The sequence below is a fragment of the Eulemur rufifrons genome, chromosome 4 (genome assembly GCF_041146395.1).
Source record: "Eulemur rufifrons isolate Redbay chromosome 4, OSU_ERuf_1, whole genome shotgun sequence".
Taxonomy (NCBI): domain Eukaryota; kingdom Metazoa; phylum Chordata; class Mammalia; order Primates; family Lemuridae; genus Eulemur; species Eulemur rufifrons.
Window position 1 is genome coordinate 43738078 of NC_090986.1, and position 22242 is coordinate 43760319.

General features: G+C 33.9%; 1 protein-coding gene across 1 annotated transcript in view; it reads right to left on the reverse strand.

The window, feature by feature from the left end:
* PIBF1 (progesterone immunomodulatory binding factor 1) overlaps window positions 1-22242 on the reverse strand; it is a 190823-nt gene that overhangs the window by 135834 nt on the left and 32747 nt on the right. The window contains exons 5-8 of the mRNA XM_069467158.1: window positions 19624-19757; window positions 15075-15183; window positions 14611-14792; window positions 13342-13467 (exon numbers count right to left, since the gene is read on the reverse strand). Of these exons, the coding sequence (XP_069323259.1) occupies window positions 13342-13467; window positions 14611-14792; window positions 15075-15183; window positions 19624-19757 (551 nt within the window). The remainder of the gene's footprint in view (window positions 1-13341; window positions 13468-14610; window positions 14793-15074; window positions 15184-19623; window positions 19758-22242) is intronic.

Below are 22242 nucleotides of genomic sequence, written 5' to 3' on the forward strand. Positions count from 1 at the left end.
AAGAAAAAAGTTGGAGTATAAGTAACTCCTATTAAAAAGAAAATAAATTAATTTTGGATGTTTTTATCTAACTGGAAGTGCATTCTAAAGTAGCTATCACAAAATGGCATATTGTTATTGTCTGATGTCATCCTGAGTGCAATGACATTCAAAAATATTCTACTATTATCAAACCAACTAAAACATAAAAAATTAATTTTATAGATAGAATAAAATTCTCAAAGTATATTAAACATTTATGTATTTTTCATTCCTAGATGACCAAAATATTTTAGTCAGTAAATCACCATAAATTAGTTTCAATTTTCATTTCTCAAATATAGCCCCATTATTCTACACGTTATTTCAGTTGCATAATTCCAAGTAGATTACATTTACAGAACTAATTAATCATAAATGCTTAATTGATAGATGGAGAGGCTTCAGTCCTTAACCGTATTTCCTTTCTTGCAACCATGGGCATTAGATATAAAAGCAAGACACAGGGAACAAAACAAAACCCAGAACACCAGGGCTTCTAAGAGGAGATATGATTAGAGGGTACTAGTACATTCATCATGCCACAATCTATATCATCCAGCTAACTATAAGTGCTGTATTAAGGCTACAAAGAGAAGGAGTTGATCATTTTAACTGGAATAAGAGAAGTAAGTGAATAAAGGGAAACATTTCAAAAAAGTGACATTTAAGCTGAACAGCTGAAAGACAATTAAGTAAGGCAATTCAGAAAGAGAAAACTAAAATGAACAAAGTGCTAGAAGCTGAGGCTTCTGCCAAAAGGCCCTCTCCTAGGTGTTTGTGGGTAAAATTTCTTTGTAAACCCATTCTCCTTAAGACGTACCATACCTTCCATACCCAGTCCACAACCTGCATACTTTAAACAAAAAGCAGTCTAATTCCTTATACGGAATAAAGATAGAGATACTCCCTTTAATATTACCAATTCACATGCTTCAAATTAAGAGAGATAAACCTAATGTATTCTTCCACTGACAGTAATAGTAATAGCAAACATATAGAGTGTTTACCGTGTGCCAGGAACTGTTCTAGGTGCTTTATATATCACAACTCATTTAATTGTCACAACAATCTCACAGTGTAGGTTGCATCATGACCTCCATTTTACAAATGAGAAGACTATCACTCTCATATTGGTATTAACTGATCAACACTTAAGTGCATACATAGTAATAACATTCATCGGGTGTCTGGCAGATGGGGGGAGTGGATGGGTATATACACACATAATGGATGCAGTGCCCACTGTCTGGGGGATGGACATGTTTGAAGCTCTGACTCGGGTAGGGCAAGGGCAATATATGTAACCTAAACATTTGTATCCCCATAATATGCTGAAATAAAAAAAAAAATGAGAAGACTGAAACACAGAGAGGTGAAGTATTAGCCTATGGTCACATAGCAAGTCAGTTACGGAGCCCACATGTAAACCCAAACAGTCTGGCTCCAGAGTCTGTGCTCTGAATCACACTATGCTGGTTCTCTTAAGATTTTCTTTGTTTCATAGATGTTTTCTCCTTGGGAAATTCTGATATCATGAGATTTATATTACATGACCACCTCATGGCATAAATAGATGTTAAATCAAAATGAGCCTTGAAAGAATTGTGAATATGTAATATATTTGCTTTTATGGACCACAGTATGTATTACACGCTCTTTCAAAATTAGACTGGTTTGAAAAAACACCAGATCGATTGTATTCCTGCCATAGATAAAACAATAACTTTCATATAACTAATACATTATCCATTTCTAAATGTTAAACGTATTAGAAAATGTAACAAATACAATTACAGAACGAATAGCAGGAATACAAATGTTCTTCAAAAGAGACGCTTGAAAAATTGATAGAAGCTATCTTAGCATGTATAAGCTAATGAAGCTCAAGTTTTGAAAGTCCAAACTGAGTGCATAATCAAATGTAATTGTAATAACAGAGAAAGATGTTGGGAGTTGGCCAACTGGCCAACATAATAAATGTTTTAAAATACAAAAATCTGAATATATCATCCTAAAAAATACTTTTATAAAGCTAACATTTGATTCCAAGACTGTGTTTTTCATGATTCTTTCATGTTATTTCTTAACTCCATGAATCTCCCATATACACATACAAATCTCTTCTATCCACCCTATTTGTACGTGGTAGGTAGACTGAGAGGAAAGATAGAAGGGAAAGGAAATGTTAATCAATTCTATGTGAAATGCAAAGGGAAAGTGAGTCTCCTAGTATTATAACTAGAGTGTCCAAATAATGTATTTTTCAACCTAAAAATAATGTATTTTTAGAATGAAAGAGAGTGCTATTAATAATTATGCCAGAGAAACAAGCATAAATCTACACGTTTCTTGGACAAACTGGGAGATACAGTTACCTAAATTATAACACTCAATTAAGAAATTTAAAGAGTTAAGTTCTTAATTATTTCCCTAACAAAAGGTTTTAATATCACAATAAAATAGACATATTTTATATGCAATAAAGTACCATTTGTGCAGTAGATAATGTAATACATGTAAGTTTATCTAGAAGTATCTCACAATTAAAACTTGAAAACCTCAATACAAAACATACAGAACAACAGACTACTGTATAAGATGGAATGTGTTTTCTTACTACTAGACGATAAATTTCACAGTACCAACAGGCCAAATCTAAATTTATATCGGAAAAGTGGTAAGAAAAATGTTAGAAGAATGAGAAAAACTTAAGGAACCTTTGAAATTCTAATACAAACAAATCAGAGTTTGGCAATGCCAGGAGCATGTCTTAGCCTGAATAAACATCACTAATGCCTCAGAATTTGAAATTTACCAGGAATAAATAGTGCAAAAAAAAAAAAAAAACAACCCCAAAACAAAACTATGGCTGTCAAAAGAGCTTAGCAGGCACAACAACTAAGCAATCCATTCTTTTCCTTCTCTGCCTTCATGTAAAAATATTTTTGGCTAATAAAAGTAAAATATATTTTTTCCAGTTGGAACAAAAAGGGATTGAAACAGGCTGTTTTATATGACAACTTATTTACAGGGAGATGTTTGAATTAATCACCCCTACTTCCAGATTCTTCCTCCTGGACAAAACAAAACTGCCTATTTCCATATCTGATGTCTTTGTTTCTAAGATGGTATAAAACAGAATGGTTCCAACTGGATTATCTTCTGTTTATACTCAATGACCAATAATTTTTTTTTTTTTTTTGAGACACAGTCTCACTCTGTTGCCCGGGCTAGAGTGCTGTGGTGTCAGCCTAGCTCACAGCAACCTCAAACTCCTGGGCTCAAGTGATCCTTCTGCCTCAGCCTCCTAAGTAGCTGGGACTACAGGCATGCGCCACCATGCCGGGCTAATTTTTTTTCTATATATATATTTTTAGGTGTCCATATAATTTCTTTCTATTTTTAGTAGAGATGGGGTCTCGCTCTTGCTCAGGCTGGTCTTGAACTCCTGACCTCGAGCGATCCTCCCACCTCGGCCTCCCAGAGTGCTAGGATTACAGGCGTGAGCCACTGTGCCCGGCCTCAATGACCAATAATTTTACCGTTAATTAACATGGTTGGTTGAACAGTGAATAAATAGGATATAAATACTAAATAAGCAAAGTAGAAATCTTATTTTATAAAACTTCTTGGGGGATGGTACACATTTTAAGAGTAGAAACTTTTTGAGATCACTGTTGACTGAAAATGCTACACTTTCTTATCCTTTTATTATAGTGGTGCTATAGTTTGAAAGTTTGTCCCCCTCCAAAATTCATGTTGAAATTTAACTGCCATTGTAACAGTAGTAAGACATGGGACCTTTAAAAAGTGATTAGACCATGAAGGTAGGACTGGTGCCATTTTAAAAGGGTCTGTTCAGCCCCCTTTTTCTCTCCCTTGTCCTCTGGCCTCTGACATGTGATAATGTAGTAAGAAGGCCCTTGCCAGATGCCAGCACCTTGATATTGGACTTCCCAGCCTCCATAGCTGTGAACCAGTAAATTTCTGTTCATTATAAATTATCCAGTCTCAGGTATTCTGTAATAGCAGCACAAAACAGACTAAGACAGTTGGTGCTCAAGCAGATTTTTTTTTCATTTTCTAGATGTGAAAACTTAGGCCCAAAGTAGGTAAGTTTCTAACCCCAATCGTGGTAAAACAAAACAAACCAAACCAAACCAAACTAGGCACCAAAATGCAAAACACTCATTTAAAATCCATTAATGTGTTGAGATTTACAAAGTAGCTGATGGGATAAAAGGTAAACTGAGTGAATGTGGTAGATGGTATCTACTATATATCAGTAACTATGGTTGGTCCTGATCAAATCCATTGTAAACCTTTGTTTGTGTAGGTTTTCATCTAAGAAAATAACCATCAGATTTCTAAAAAGAAGTATCAGTTCATTCTTTCACTCAATAAATACATATTAAGCACTTATTATACACAGGCAATGGTATGTGGAAATCTGGCACTGAACGACAAATGAAAATTCCTATTCTCATGGAGATTACATTCCAGTAGGAAAAAAGCCAAAAGTGAATACAGTATGGTCGTAGGTCATAGTGCTTTGAAGAAAATCAAAGTAGAAAGGGAGACTCTCCCATGGAGATGGGAGAAGAAGAATTTCACAATTTAAAATAAATTAAAGTGGTCAGAAAAGACCATATATTAATAGAACATGTGTCATTTGAAGACTTGAGGAAAGTAAGGAAAACAGGGCTCTAGGGTATAATCTAAGAGTGAATGGTTAAGCAGTGAGAACTGTAAATATTATACAAAGGACCAGAGGTGGGAGCAAACCTAACAGGTCAAGAATAGGAGGCCAGTGTGACTAAGCAAGTGACTGGAACAGAGTATTAAATGAGGACAGGGTAACTGACTTAGTGCAGATCAGGTAGTATCATAGGCCACTATAATCATTTACACTTTCACTGAGTGAGATAGGGAGCCTTTTTATTTGAACAGAGGAGTGATCCAATTTGACTTGATTGTTTATCAGGAATTGTGCTAAGAATAGACTAAAGGGGGAAAGGAAGGAACCTGGGGTACCACTTAAGAAGCTACTGCAGTAATTTAGGCAAGAGATAATGGTGGCTTGGATCAAGGTAATATCTGTGAGATGGTAAGAGGTCATAAATCCAAAAGGATTTGATGTTGAATAGAATATGGAATGTGAAAAACAGAAAAAAGTTTGAAGATGACTTCAGGTTTTTGTTCTGAGCAAGTGTAAGAATATACTTGTCTTTAATTGAGCTGGGTAAGACTGAAGATGCAGGAGGGTTGGAGGTAGAGTGGGACAGAAGCTTGCTTCTGGATATATTAAAGATGCCTATTAAATAATCAAGTAGAAATGCTAAGGAGGCAGCTGCAAAAGATGTCAAGAAGACAAGTAGAAACCATCAAAGGGACTGAGTAGGTACAGCCAGTGAGGAAGAGAAAAAGTTAATAGTGTAGTATCCTGGAAGTCAGTTAAAGAATGTGTTTCCAGGAGTAGGGAGTGGTCAACTGTGTCAAATACTGCTGGAACGTCAAGTAAGATGAGACCTGAGAAGCGACCACTGGACTTTGGCAACATGAAGGTATTGGAGCTGTAGTGAAAACATCTCTGTTGCACGCAGAGGTTATTGGGGGGAGGGGGAAGCTTAATAGTGGATTTTAAAAAATGGAAATGAAGTCTGAAAAACTCTGCAGAATTTTGGCTATGAAGGGGAGCAAAGAAATATGGAGGTGGCTAAAGAGGGAAGTGGAGACAAGAAAGGCTTTTTAAAGATGGGGAAAATAACACATTTCTACATAGTTGGGAACTATATGGTAACAAGGGAAAAACTGACAATACAGGAAACAAAGAGGAGAATTCCTGGAGTTATGTGCTTGAGTAGGAGAGAGGGGGCAGACGCTAATCACAAGTGGAAAGTTTGGGCCTTAGGAGAGTAGTGGCAGAGAGGTAGGCCCTATCAAAAAATCATACCATTTTATAGAAAACTGAAGTCCTCTTTGCTAATTTCCAAAATTATAAATCTTTTATAAAGTTCTAATGATCCTTACTCAGTCCTCAAGCATGGAGTGGGGTTTCCAAACTCTCTTAAAAGACTGAATTTCTCTTCTAAATAAATTACCTTCAAAATTAGTTTTGATAAGAAACCTTTCAGTTTTCACAGCCCTGATCAGTTAAATGGGAGGCTGCATTGCATTATAGAGTTAGACATATCTACTTTTACCAATAAAATGTTTGTAGTAATCATAGGCAAATCGTACCTTCTGTGTCTTAGTTTCCTAATTTGTAAAATGGGGATATTAATACGTACAACCGCATAAAATGTCCTCTTTAATTCTCTCTACAATGTACGTTGTTGAGTACAATGCTTGATGCATAATAGGTACTCTGTAAATTGTAGCTATTGTTAGTATGCTATCTAAGTATGAAAAACTAAATAAAAAATATGAAAATATTCATATAGAAGATGGTAATTATAGCAGTGTTTCCCCCATTTTTTTTTTACTGTATAAAAAGAAAATGATAAAATTTGTTATAGTATCCTGGGGAAGACAGAGAAGACTGCTGGAGGGCTAAGGGAAGTCATATCTGGTGCAGAGCAGAGAAACATCTCTAGTAGTAAGCTATGTGATCTTAGGCAAGTACTTTTGGGCTTGGTCAGGGATGCTACATCTGTAAAAGATCAAGAATTAATTGTTATCTTCCTTTCTAAATCTTGTCTGCAACTGGAGTTAATAGCCATGGTTTATCACCTACCACTCTGAGACTACTGGAGAAAAGGTAAAGTCATTCTTGATGTTCACTTCCTGTAATCACTAGGTCTTGCCAATTCTACTACCTAAATATTCTTTAAATTCACCTGTTATTTTTTCTTTCCACTTCTCATCTTCAACTAAATTTTGCAATAGCCTCCTAACTAATCTCCCTGTCTCTAGGCCCTCTTCAACTATAATCCACTCCACATTTACAAAAAATAAGTAAATCACATCACTCACCTATTAGAAAACCTCCAAAAATTCCCCACTGACAACAGAGCCTGTAAAAATCTGGCCCAATCTAACGTTAGCAGCCTCCCCATCTCCAAATAAACTACATAGTGCAGTGAACACATGTGGTAAACACTTATAGGTATAAAGAATATAGTTAATAATAAAAGATAACTGATAATAAAAATTCATTTATAATTATATGAGAAGTTGAGATACTGAAAAAGTTATCTCCAAAGCCATATACTTTCAGAATGATCTAACTAAAAAGACAAAGTAGAATATTCTTAAGTTTTTCCATAAAAGAACTTAAAACACTATACAGATTATCTAGTAAGATATGAACAAAAGAGGTCTGTTTGTTTGCTCAAGCACTAATGAGGACATACATTTTTAAAATGATGAATGGAACCTCTGTAAACTAGTTGCAATTCATCTATTGTAATGCATTACGTACACTCAACTAACCTTTGTAAATAAACTTAGATTCAAGATTCAAAGTTAGTTATTATCACTCCAAGAGTCTACAGAAATTTCAAGTTTATATCATTAAAGTTCCTTCTTGAGTACTTTTGGAAGATAATAAATTGTGGTCAAGATGGTTTTTACTGATATGGTGGGAAATAAAATCACTAAAGCAATACTAATTGTTACACTTAAAAGCATCTTTTCCATCTCCTTTTCTCTACTGCCTACCACCTTTCAAACAACTGTAAGGCTCTCTGGATTTCCAGATTCTGTACAGCATCAAGAGCATAACGAATGCCTCTATTCTTATCCTTTTTATAGTAACACTCAGAATAGTTCTGTATTTATAATAAGAAGACTACCTTAGATAAAGGTAATTTTATTTTCTGGAAAAACTTAAATAATCAGCCGAATTTATCTTTCTTAATTTTCTCACAGTATTAATTAGGAAACAAATAAATTAGCAATTTTATGCAGAAATTTAGACAGAAATAAAGGCATATATATCCTCTATTTCTATATTATGTCATTTAAGAAAAATAATTAAATGCTATGGAGATAATGATTTAAGGATAACTATAAACTTTTTTATAACAGTGCCTTATGATAATGATAAATAATTCCATAATGTTATCAGTTGACTTTTATATAATGTTCTTTTTTTTTTTTTTTGAGACAGAGTCTCACTCTGTTGCCTAGGCTAGAGTGAGTGCCGTGGCGTCAGCCTAGCTCACAGCAACCTCAAACTCTTGGGCTCAAGCAATCCTCCTGCCTCAGCCTCCCAAGTAGCTGGGACTACAGGCATGTGCCACCATGCCCGGCTAATTTTTTCTATATATATATTTAGCTGTCTATATAATTTCTTTCTATTTTTAGTAGAGATGGGGTCTCGCTCTTGCTCAGGCTGGTCTCGAACTCCTGAGCTCAAACGATCCGCCCACCTCGGCCTCCCAGAGTGCTAGGATTACAGGCGTGAGCCACCGCGCCCGGCCTATAATGTTCATTTTATTTAAATGGTCAACACAATGGGTAAACAAATTTTCATTTAAATATTACACGTGAGCACAAGGTATCCAAATAACTACATTTATATATAACTTTACAATTTATAATATACTTTTCATAAATATTATCTCATTTAGACCTCAAAGGCTGCCCTGTGAAGTATTATCATTCATTAGCTATTCATTTTTTTTTTTTTTTTTTTGAGACAGTCTCACTCTATTGCCCTGGCTAGAGTGCTGTGGCATCAGCCTAGCTCACAGCAACCTCAAACTCCTGAGCTCAAGCGATCCTCCTTGCTTCAAGCCTCCCGAGTAGCTAGAACTACAGCCACATGCCACCACGCCTGGCTAATTTTTTCTACTTTTAGTAGAGATAGGATCTCACTCTTGCTCAGGCTGGTCTCGAACTCCTGAGCTCAAGCGAGCCTCCCGCCTTGGTGTCCCAGAGTGCCAGGATTACAGGCGTGAGCCACTGTACCCGGCCATGCTAGCTCATTTTTAAAAAGAGGAAATTAAACTTCAGGGATAATAAGTGACTTATCCACCCGGCTAATAAATGGTAGAGCCAGGATTTACGTTCAGTCTTTTGAGCCAAATCTTTTTCATAATCTACTTCTGTTCATGGAATAATGTCTTATTTCCAAATGTGCAAGAGGGTCCGTAACAATTCAGTCACATAATACCTACTAAGGAAGAAGTTCGTTATATAATAAATCACCACTGGAGTGAGTTTCACTCATTATTTCTCACAACTCCAAACTGGCATTATAAAGTAACTACAAAGTACAGAAAAAGACAAGAAGCTTAACTCACAGATTAGGCCAAAGCATACATACACATTTGCATTCCAACTATAGTATTTTTAATGTATCTAAATACCCAAGTTCTCTCTTTGCCTATCTCTCCTTTTTCTAAGTCTTCACTTCTACCTTCTTCATCCTCTCTCAATTCCTTAACTTCAAAAACTACTAGAATGACTGCAGGGACAGATATCAAGATTGGAAGGCATGAATTTCACCTTTTTTTCCCCATATTCAAGAAGAGAAAATAAAAAGCATTCTCTTACTATCCTTCAATGTATAGGAAGCAAACTAAAGGCAAAACTTATTTTTCTCATCTTACCATTTCACTTTCTTCTAAAAATGTTTATTGGAGGAGAGGTAAGGAGACTAAGTATAAATATGTAAATGTAAGTATAATATTAATACTTTAGCCATTTTAACTCATATCATAATAGCACACACCTTGATAAAATACAAGTAGTTAACAAAATGATACAAAGGCCAAAGCAAAAGATTAATTTACTCAGACATAAAAAATACTAAATGCTTAAACTTGTTCTGAACTTCATGTTTTATAACAAGAAATACTAAAATCCTTTCCTTAACCATTTTAAAGTTCTAAGACTTCAAAAGAAATGACTTACAATTTATTTTTACCTTGTGGAAGACCAGTGGGACAAAAGCTCTAACTTCAGTTAAATCCTGCCACAATGAAAAAACTATGATTCAAAAGATTCAGTCACATACAATAAAGGGTTGGATTATTTTGAGGTTAAAATGATAAAGGCAAGCCTGTACAACTAGCTGGTTAGGTGTCCTTGTGCAATTCCAATCCATCCGGGTTCAGGCTGCAGTTTGGCACCACCTGGTGGCAGCTGCCTACTCTAGCCTCACTATCCATGGGATCAATTCTGGGTCCCGTGGCTGGCTGAGGGAGGGATCCAGGGCAGCCCCGATCCCAGGAAATGCTTGGTTAGGTGGATTTTGAAGTGGATATGGGGCCAGAAAAACACTGGGGAGGGGAAAAGGAAATCTGCTTTTAGCTTTCCTGCTTGCAGAAATGGCTCTCTTGGCTGTTTTTCCAAGTTTTTATATACATTTCCTCAATTCCCTTTCCTCCCTTAGCTTGTAGTTTTTACTCTTAGTCATCACAAGGTGCCAGAATGGGAGTATTTCTTCATTTATGAGTCTTCCCTGATTCCTCCCAAGGATGGGTTAAACAGATGGTCTCATCTTTTGTATCCTGCCATCTTCTCCATTATCACCATACTTACGAAAATTGTTTCTCTGTTTTTATCCTCCATTAGACTACCAGTTTTGTGAAGGCAAAGGTCCCTGTAGCATCTATGGCACCTACCATGTAGCTGGCATATGCTAGGTCTCAATAAATATTTGCTAAACATGTCAATTTGTTGAGAATTACATGAGAGCTTAAATGTAAAATTTTCTAACATAAACTTAGTATATAATAGGTGTATACCTCTTTGCATTTTAAAGCCTAAGAGCAAATGACCATAAGGTGTAGGATCCTTCTTTCTTAATATAGGGCTGGGACCAAAAACATCTTGCGAAAGATGAAGAATGTTTTTGGAATTCTTTAAGCTCTCTGCGTGCACCTCTCTCTAATCTTTCTAATCTCCTAATGACCCTAAGCATATGCATTCAAAAAATTGTCATAATTTTGTTATGAACATGAAGGGACCACTAGGTGCAACAGCATATAAATCACACAATCATATGGTTAAGTGAAGAAGCCACAAAAATATATATACGGCATGAGTCCATTTATATGATACCAATATAATAAGAAAAACTAAACTAAATTGTGCACAGATGCTTATTTACTGGTAACACAGATAATAAAAATATAAGGAAAAGCAAGGAAATGAGCATAAAAGTCAGAATAGTAGTTATCCTTATGGAAGGAAGGAATTAAACAAGGAGGGTCTTAAAGCACATTTTGTGGTTCTGCATTGTTCTCTATTTCTTGATTTGGATGATGGGTAAATAGCATTTAATTTATAATTATTTATTAAATGAACATTTAAAAAGTTTTTCTGAACATCTGTTATTTTACATATACCTATGCAAATAGGTACATGGTTAAAAAAAGAGAACACGTATAACATAGTAACTAAACTAAAAAAAAAAATGCTATTTAATAGTGGTTCAACATTTCTTTGAGCTACATTGAAAAATATCTTCTCAGACTTCAGGATATGAAGGCTAGCTTAGGAACTTCAGATGCCTTATCCACAGAAAAGATTGCGGACCTCCCACTAGTAATTCAAAATTCAATACTAAAATATTGTAAACAAAGTGTAAACAAACCCAGAAGTGTTATTTTTCCCAAGACAAAAATGTTTTTTTTTTTGTTAATATGTCAAAAGTTTTTTCAAAAAAATGTATATTTTCTGTCTCTGCCTTGCTTGTGCCCAAATCATATATTTAGTTTGTCTACCAATAAGACAGCCCTGAATGATCAGTTAGAATTGTTATATTATAAATTCTTTGCCATTTTCATTGTAAATATAATCCTGGATTATATCCTAATTATTTTGTAGCTCAAAAATAAGAACAAAAAAAAAATAGAATATAATCACTAAGTATTTGTTAGATGCACATGTGAATGATTTTTTTTTGTTGTTCAGTATCTAACATTTGTATTGATTTTATTGGGTATATACTTCTATGTAGACTTCCTATGCATGTTAAATTTATGAGAAAAATAATGACTTAATTTTTCATTTACTTCATAAGTACCAAGTCATACCAAGCAAATATGCTTAAAAAGTTTTGTCATAAATTGTATATCTACTTCCTTATCACCAAACATTTTCACAAAAGAAACCCAAGAACAAATCATAATGCTCAGAGGCATTACACTAAAAATATTTCTCAATCTGCTGTACTAACATAATAATTTAACAGTAATTTTAAAAATATCTTTTCCAATTTATTACCAAAGGATAATCTACATATTTAGTTTTTATAGTAGAGGCCAACTTAGAAATACTGTATTAATAGAATAGCTTTTTCCTCTGAAATTGAGTAGACAACCCAAATTTTCTGCTACTATACTCCTACCAGAAATGACATGTTAGTATACTAATTATAGATTAAGTCTGATTTAAAGTCATGCTGAAAAAAATTGAAATGTCATATAGTCAATCAGTGCTGACAAACTAGTATGAAAATTAAGTCACTTTCAAAATAATTTTCACATTACGTAATAAGTGCGATGCGCACTGTCTGGGGAATGGATACGCTTGAAGCTCTGACTCAGGGGGGTGAGGTGGGGGGGCATGGGCAATATACATAACCTAAACTTTTGTACCCCCATGATAAGCTGAAATAAAAAAAAATAAAAAATAAAAAAATAAAATTATACTATACTATAAATTAAAACTACTTAAAATTAATATGCTAGTTATAATAAAGATTGAACATTTAATTAACAATAAAAATAATTTTTGCATTAAAATATAAACTTTCAAAAGTCATACAAATAATAATGGCATACAAAAATAACTGCCATTGAAATAAGTAGCTCTTATTTTCTCCTAATACTGCCAATCACTAAATAGGGTAACCTAATATATACTGATATACAAGTAACTACATGAATAAAAATGATATTTGTTTAGGATTATCTAATATGACATTTTTTTACAGGCAGCAGCTAAATGAGGCAAATGTAATATTTTATATTCTAGTTTTAAAAGTTTCCAGGAGAAATCACTGGCATATTACAGGAAGAGCTACTGGTATCTCTTAGTACCCTCTAATTTTCTTTTCATTTCTGTCCTCAATTGAAACTGAGGTAAATGCAAAAAGACAAGTTACCAGGGTAAAAATGAGATAATGGGAATACCAGAGCAAAAAGGCCTAGGTCTGGTAAATCCTGTTCTATTCTATGCCAGCTATCAAAGACTTTAGAACTTTGATGTTCTCTTTATATTTATGACAAGTTTTCTTCAATGTATTTAAAAAGACATTATTTGAGAGAAACAGCATTTAATTTCAATAAAACTATAACCTCCAAACAAAGAGAAATAAAATCCCACACAGCATCTTTTTTTTTTTTTCTTTTTTTTTACCTGTTTTCCCGTTCATACATTTCCCTAGAGGCACTTCGAAGTTGATCAATTTCTTGATTAGTTTTCAATCTGATTTTTTCTAGTTCCTCATGTAGTTTATTTTCATATTCTGTTTTATAATGGTCTCTGCAAGGAGTCAAAAAGAATATCCATAAATTTTTTTTAAACAAATATGGTTTTGCCCTCCATACAAGATTTTAATGTTTTACAATAAGTATATATTATATATTAATACTGTTACTTAAAAAGCTTAACTATTAAGTATAAAGTTTTATAATTCCTAAAAATATTGTTCCAAACCAGTACCTTCTAAGATCTCAACCCATTAAACATATTGCCCCAAAGGCTTAATTACTATATAAAATGTTAGTGATTGTTGTTGGATAATTATTCATTTCCAAAAGTACTTTACTTATAGCTTTTAATACATATAGCTGAAACATGAAAACCGATGCATTCTATATGAATGTCCCTCATTTGAAATTAATAATCTGGCATTGTGCACATTGAGAGATGAATAATATAACAAATACATAAAAATAAAATGACTTTAGCTCTTTACAAAACCTTTCTTTTCAAGCATGCCAACTATAGCTACACTGTGATCTTTCATCAAAGTCAAAACTACATAGAGTATGAAAAATTAATACAGGCTAGGGAAAAAGTTATGAATGTGTGAACTGTTAAAGGTAAAATTTAGACTTTGTTTTGGTTTTTGATGTGCTGATAAAAATAAATAATTCAAGGATTATAAGAGCTATTAGTATAAAGGAACTTTAGTAGCTTATATATATCCTGCAGAAGAGAGAAGGCAGGATTGAAACGTGGGGAGTCTGTTTTGAAGGCCTATAACTTAAAGCAGTATGCAATACTGCCTCCTCATTCTTCTTTTATATTTTACACAATCAGGAAATTGTCAGCATACTCAGATTTTCTTCAAAAAGGTAATTCTATAGAGACACTTACATACTTTCTTTCAAAAAATACTTACATAGAGATCTTAGTGACAGGGAATCAAAAATATTATGTCACAAGAAAAAAATAGTTATAATATATATATTTCTATCTAAAAGAAACAGGCTTTCGGTGTGGAAAAATGTCTTTTTAAAAATCAACCAGAAGAGAATACCTTATAGGGAAATAAAATTAAGTATTATCTTAATATTGTCCTATAGACCTTAACAAAATCACTAATCTTCCCCAAAGCCAAAAGTTTCCTCAAAGAAGATGGTGTTAATATATTTACGTAGAAAATAATGTAAGTCTTGCCTGGATGTTACATATTTTTCATACATCTCTTCTCTAGCCTTTTTGGTTTCTTCAAGTTGAGCCTGAAGTCTTTCAAGGCGATCCTCTTCATGGGCACAGCGAACACTAAGCTCCATGTTTTGGCGATTGAGATATTCTTTATCCTTTTGTAGCAAAGTAACAGTCTGCTGTAAGGTGGTTACCTATGTATATGTAGAGAAAGTGTCCAGGATAATGCCATCTTGCTTTTTGAAGTTGACTGTATTAATTTCTTTCATTGATGTTTTCGCTCATCATATAAAAATTCTTTTATAAAGGGCTAATTCTTCCCTTGCAACTTTCTATCCACAAAGAGCTACTAAAAGTCTCTTTTTGGCGGGCAACTACATGAAAAAGAAAAAATTTCCCTCTCATAATTCCACCCTGGGCTGTTTTCCCCTAATACTGTACAATGAAATAATAAGTGATTCTGTTTGTAAGCTTACCTCTTTTGATAATTCACTTCTTTCTTTAGCTTGAGTTATGTGAGTAGCTTCAAGTATTTCATGCTTTCTCCTAATCTCAGTTACTTCCTGTTCAAGTGCATCACGTTCACTATTAAAATAAAATTCAAATATATGTGTAAATTTTGCAACCCCTTTTATCTTTTTGTTTTTCTTTTTTTCTTTGGTAGAGACGGCGTCTCACTGTTGCTCAGGCTGCTGTTGAACCCCTGAGCTCCAGCTATCCTCCTGCCTCGGCCTCCCAGGGAGCTAGGATTATAGGTGTGGGCCACCGTGCCTGGCCGACAGTGAACATTTGAAAAAAGATGATTACGTATCAGAAAACTGAACAGAGACACTAGCAATGGGGCTTTAATGTCATAGTATAAACTATAAAGTAATAATTTTTCAAATTTAGAAGAAACACTCTGTTCAAGACCTTGTTCAGATACATATATCAATTTATTATCTTTAAAAAATAAATATATAAACTGCATTAATCAGTAAATAATAAAACTTTCTAAGGTACACTTTGGTATTTTTTCACTAATCATCTTCAATCTTATCTTAAAGCCAAACCTTTTAAAGAATTTATACATGGCTCTAGGCTTTCAGTTCAGTTAGAGTCAAAATACCCTCACAACTTATCACTCAGATTGCATAGCAGATATGTAGGCAAGCATTCTTGTGACTACTTCATTCACAAATTGTTTGTGATTACTCAGAGTTTAAATTTCCATTTTCAGATCAGCTCTAAACGAAGAATTGGACCCAAAGCTACAAGAGACATCTAAAAAACGAGCAGAGAAACAGATTTGCGAATTCTTAACTGCTCCTTTGCAGTAAGAAGCAGTGCCTTTGCACTTTATTTCACTGATCCACCTGGTATTTCCAAGGAGAAGGCTTTTAAGAATTATTTTTCTTTTTATCAGCTTTACAAAAACTCTTTTAGAAAGTTTTTTTCCCCCCTTCTGGTTAACAAAGTATTATGTTTATTGAAGAAAACTGAACAATGCACAAGCTAAAAAATAACAGTCATCCATAAACCACAAACTAAACATGACTATCAGTATTAATATTTTGGTACATATTACTAAAAGTATTTTGTGCTTTTACATGCATATATTTTTATTCTCACAGTAATGATCCTGCTCCTTTTGCTATGATTTTTTTAAATATAAAAATGTATCAGAAAGCAGGATGTAGCAAAATACCCATGAACTTGCTAAACAAAGTTAACCACAGTTAACATTTGCCTATATTTGCATTAGGTTTTATTTTACTTTTTTAAAGATAAAAACATTACAGGCAAACTTGAAGTCCTCTACATTTTTCTGACTGTTCCTATACCATCTCCCCAGATATGATGATATTTAGTGGGTTTCCATACCATGTATGGTTCTTTTTGATACTTTTACTCATCAATTGTTAACACTGTCATATTTACTTTGTAATATTTACCAAATATTACTTTGTCATATTTATTCACTTCCTCTCTCTTATAAATATATGTGAATAAATATATGCAGTCATCCCTCAGTATACATGGGGGATTGGTTCCAGGCACACCCCCTAACTCCCGTACCAAAATCTGAAAATACTCATGTTCCATAGTCTGCCCTGCAGAACTCATGTATATGAACACATAAGTCAGTCTTCAGCATAAGGAGTTTCGCATGTATTTTAAATGGGAGTTTGGTTTAAAAAAATCTGTGTATAAGTGGACCTGCACATTTAAAACCTGTGTTGTAAACACATGCATACATATATATACCACATATATATACATGTATACATACCTACACATATACATACATACTCATACATGTGCATTTTTTCCCCTTAACTATTTTAAGATTTATATGCAGACATTAGGTCCCTTTACACCTAAATAATTCAACATAAATTTCCTAAGACTAAATATATTCTCTTATGTAATCATAGTATAATTATCAAATTCAGGAGTCTTAGTCCTAATACAACATTATCCAATGTATAATTCATTTTCAAATTTTGTCAACTGTCCCAAAAATGTCCTTTATGGCATTTTCTCCCCCAATCCAGGCTATTATTATGCATTGCATCTGGATGTCATGTGTCTTTAATCTCTTTAACCTCGAATAGTTCCTTAGCTTTCCTTGTCTTTAAAGACTTTAACAGAGCACAGGTCAACTGTATTACAGAATGTCTCTCAATTTTCATTTCTCTGATGCTTCCTCATAATTAGATTCAGGTTAAACATTTTGGGCAAGAATACTATAGAAGTGTTAATACGTCCTCAGTATATCACACAAAGATGCAAATGATGTCAGTTTATCCCATTATTAGTGATAGTAACTTTGATCATTTGGTTAAGGTGGTGTTTGCCAAAGTTTTCAACCGTAAAGGTATCTTTTTGCCCTTTACAATTAGTAAGCAATCTGTAAGGAGATACTTGGAGACTGTGTAAATATCCTGTTCTCTAACATACTTTTACTTAAGATTTTAGATTCCATTGATGATTCTGAATCAAATATTATGAGGATATATATAAAATGGTCATTCTAATATGTGTATACATTTACTGGTTGGCATTCTACTATAAAGATCCTCTCTCCCCATTTATTTGTTATTAGCATGCACTCATGAATTCTTATTCCATTCAGTGGATTATAATTCATTATTGTCAACATGTATTTTGATATTCAAGTTTTACTACATTATATAGCCAGATGGAGCCTCTTCAAACTTGCTAGCGTGGTACTGAATTGAAATTAGATTCTCAGTATGATCTCATCCATAGTGTGTTAAGCCTCCTCCTTCTTCCCTCTTCCACAGCCTCTGCCTACTGAAAGGACCTAGAAACAATGACCAATGAAGCAATGACCACAGCACCCAAATCTTTTCTCCACTAAAAGAAATCAAGGCTCCTTAGAGAAAGGGCTGAGGCAATGAAATTATAAAACAAAACTAGGAACATTATGTTATGCCAGGAAGTAAAGAACTGTTAAATAAATCACAATTTATTTTCCATTCTGCTACTGAAAAGCATTTGAATTCTTTCTAGTAATGATGTAATTAGCACACATGTATCTGTTTCCTTTTGCACATTTGTGAGAATTTATCAAGGGCCTAAAAGTGTTTTTTTTTACTTCCCCAGTTTACCTTTTTTGTGACCTGTCAATTTTTTTTTTAACCCATTCATTTTACTGAGTGAACCAAAAGATTCACAGTTTGAGCCCCTCTTGCTTGTTTTTCCGTTCCATTTCTAGCACATGAAGATGCTTATCATGCTTTTTGATCAAGGCTATGTTTTTCTTTCCTAGGTTTTTATTATAGAAAATGAAAACATCTATAAAAACAGAGATGATATAATAAATACCAATGCTGCCATCACCCAACTTCAATATTTATCAGCTTATGACTCATCTTGTTTCATTTATTCTTCATTCATGGCCCTGCTAGATTACGCTAACTATTGCTTTTTAGTTTTCTCTATTTATATTTCATCTATCACTGCTATAGATTTATAGTGGCAGAGGGGATATCAAAATACCAACTCAAAGTATGATCTTACCATCACTATCTACTTATTTTTAAATGCTTCTTTTGAAATCTAGCTTTATTCATAAGCTGATTGAGTATAGCTCTCATGGGTTTCAAGCTCCAATTATCATATTTTGACATTACAATATATACATAATAATACATACTGTGTTTGTCAATGACGAGAATAGAAGTTCCAATGTTCTATGCCCCAATTTTTGCAAATCACTTACAGTATCATATAATTTATAATTTAAGTTATACAATTTAAAGCATTCACTCAATCATTCATTTAATCAATACCTATTGAGTAACTACTCTATTTCAAGAATTATTTCAGGTGCAGGTAGATCTAGCAGTGAACAGTTAAAATAAGGTCATTCCATTTACACATATATAAATACATATATTTAAAGACTTTCATAAATATTTCTTTATTTGATCTTAGTTTATATAGTGTAGTTATTTACGTTAGCACCATCTCATAGATGACAAAACTTACGCTCAGAATGAAAACAGATATACCAAGGAACATACAGCTAAGTAGTGGTTCACTAAATTACTGTACAAACAACAGAAAAGTATATTCCAGTTAAAGAAAGATATTTGCCATAGCTACTTAGTAGCAAAACAGAAACATATATTTTCAAAAGTGTCACTTTTTGAAAGTGTGTGTCTTTTGTCAGAAAGGAACAGCTAAAAATACTTCAGGGAAAACTGCAAAGTATTTAAATTGACTCCATTACATAAAAATAATCATCAAATAACAATTAAAAATTATTTACACATGTGGGATTTTACCAGCTTCCTACCTTCGTTTACATTTTAAAAGACAGTAGCCACTTCTAAATAAAATAAAAACAGCTGATGTGAAAAATCAACCCAACAAAGTGCCAAAACTACATGCTTTTGTGCAATGAAGAATAAAGTAAAAGTAAAATTAATGATGCATGGCAAAAATTCAGGTGACTTTGACACATGCTAAAAATGAGAACAACTATTATACTATACCATCTTAACTACTTACCTCTTGACTTTATCATAGTTCTCTTGACGGTAGTCACCTTGCTGAATTAATTGTTTTGTGTCTGCTAATTCTAACGCCAAACGTTGACATCTAATTTGAAGTTCAGAGTAGTTTCTTCGATCTTCTTCATATGTCTGTATTCAAAGGAAGAATAAAAATTTCAAACTAAACATAGCTGACCAAATTCTGTACTGAATTCTGCTAAGCTGTGAATGTTCTTGTAATTAAATAATAAAACTCTCAATTTTTCTATTTAGTAATTTTTCCCTACTCCAAGATAGGTAATCTTAAATTCAGAGTGGTTTGTAAGCTGAATTATTTAAAGCTTGAACTCTGTTTTCCAAAGAAAAAGTATGACAACTATCTTTAGGTTCCTAGACTAATATATAAAATGACATTTTTCATTTACTTAGTTACTATTAGATGCTAAAGATACAGAAATGAATAAAACACAGTCCCTGTTTTTGAGGAGTTCACAATTTAAAGATGAAAAGCCACATGAATATCATCAATATCTACAATGAAAAAATCATTACCAAAGAGATTAACTATGCAGTTTCAGTTGTGGTATTCATCAAAAAGGGAATTTTGTGGCCCACGGAACACATCTCTACATTGATCTCCCATATACTCACACCATATGAGTAGTACATGAGAAAGGGATTGCTGATATGGGGAGAGAGCAATGGAAATAAAAACCTTAAAGTTGGTCACAAGGTCCTTCACAATCTGGCCATGCTTACTAAAAGCCTCACTTCTCACTATTCCTCATATTCACATTTGACCTTCTGACCCTAATGGAGATCTGAAATTCTCTGAATGCACCATGTTCCCTCTAACCTGTTCCCACTGCCTGAAGACCTGCATATAATCTAAATACTTGCCTCCTTCAAAGCACTGATCTCATTGTACAATCAAATTAGTTTGTTATGTATCTCACCAGAATGCAAACATCTTAAGGGCAGGGACTCTGTCTTACTCACCACTGGATCTCCACCACTTTACACAGGACCTGGTATATAGCAAGAATGAATTAAATGCTTTTGAAGCTAATTAACAAATAAATGTGTGTGGCAAATGGGAGGGAAAGAGACTGAATTCCTACTCATTTTCCGCATTTGAACTTACCAGATCTTGCAACCAACCATCAACTCCACCCCCAGAACCTGGCATGTTAAATACATCCTATCTTAAGTCATTTCTTCTTAAGTAGCATTCACTCCACACATACTGCTAAATTATTTATGTGTTACTGGTCCTGGCCTAGGCACTGTAGATACAAAGGTAAGTAAGACAGGTTTTGTCCTCCTTAAACTATAAAACATAAATTTGAAATGTTAGCTTCCAAATTTCTATAAAAGAGCTGTTTGAGAGATGTAATATGGAAAAACCATATTCATTGTGCTGTACTTTGGCAGATTATTCTGTTTTTCTTCTACACTGAAGTTCTCCATGAGAGTGGAGTATTACTATGGTATTTACTATAGGATTATCACTGAAGATACTCTATCACCTCCCAAAGGATCATCACAAACATCTTTTCAGACCTAAGTCCTACAAGAACCTGTAGTTCCCCTGAAGAATGCTTTACCCTTCTAAACACTACTAATCACGTAACTGTTTGGAAGAGATTATACTGCTATGGTTAGGAAGGCAAGCTCCAGAATTCCACTGTCTAGAATTAAATTCTTACAAGAAGACCGTGGGCAGTTTATCTTTCTGTACTTCAGTGTCCTACCCCATAGAGTCTTGGTAAAGATTATATCAAATATAATACATGTAAAGTGCTTATAAAAATGCCTAACAGGTAGTAAATGCTCATTAACTATAAAGTAACATTGTTATAATGCTTTCTCTTTGCTTTGGCTTCTAGAGATGTCATTACCAAACTAACGGTTCAACTTTAATAATTGCACAAAGACAATGACAGAATCTGGAGGAATATAAGCAGGAGGAATACAAACATTTAAAGGATAGGTAAAAGACAAAATAGCCCAGGGAACACAAGGGAACATTCACAGAAGCAAAGGATAAGCCAGAGTTGTGTGTTAGGACCAACAGCAGAAGAAAGTGCTTTGAGGCAGCTGATAGTATAGAGAAACACTGAGTACTATTGAGAAATACTACTGAGAAACAAACAACGAACAACAAAAAGTCTTAAAAGTATTTAGGGGTAGGGATAGAAGATAGAGTGCCACAGACTAAAAACAAATATAACTGAAGACTCAGTATGTTGTTTGGGGCTATTTTCTCACGTAATACTTAACTTTATGACTTAGTATAAAGATTATCCTTATTTGCACAGATGAGAAAACTGAGGCTTGGAGAGAAAAGTCTCAGAGCTCATAAATAGTAGAATGAAGAGTCCAATCTATCAAATACCAAAACTGTAGGCAACTCTTTCTCTCTTTCTATAATTTCCCAGTATAAGTGGAGAAAGTGCAGTAACTAGAGAAGCAAACAGGGCTAATAAAGGTTTTTTTTTTTTTTTTTTTTGAGAGAGAGAGTTTTGCTCTGTTGCCCAGGCTGCTGGAATGCAGTGGCGCAATCACAGCTCACTGTAACCTCGAACTCCTGGGCTCAAGTGATCCTGCCACCTCAGCCTCCTGAGTAGCTGGG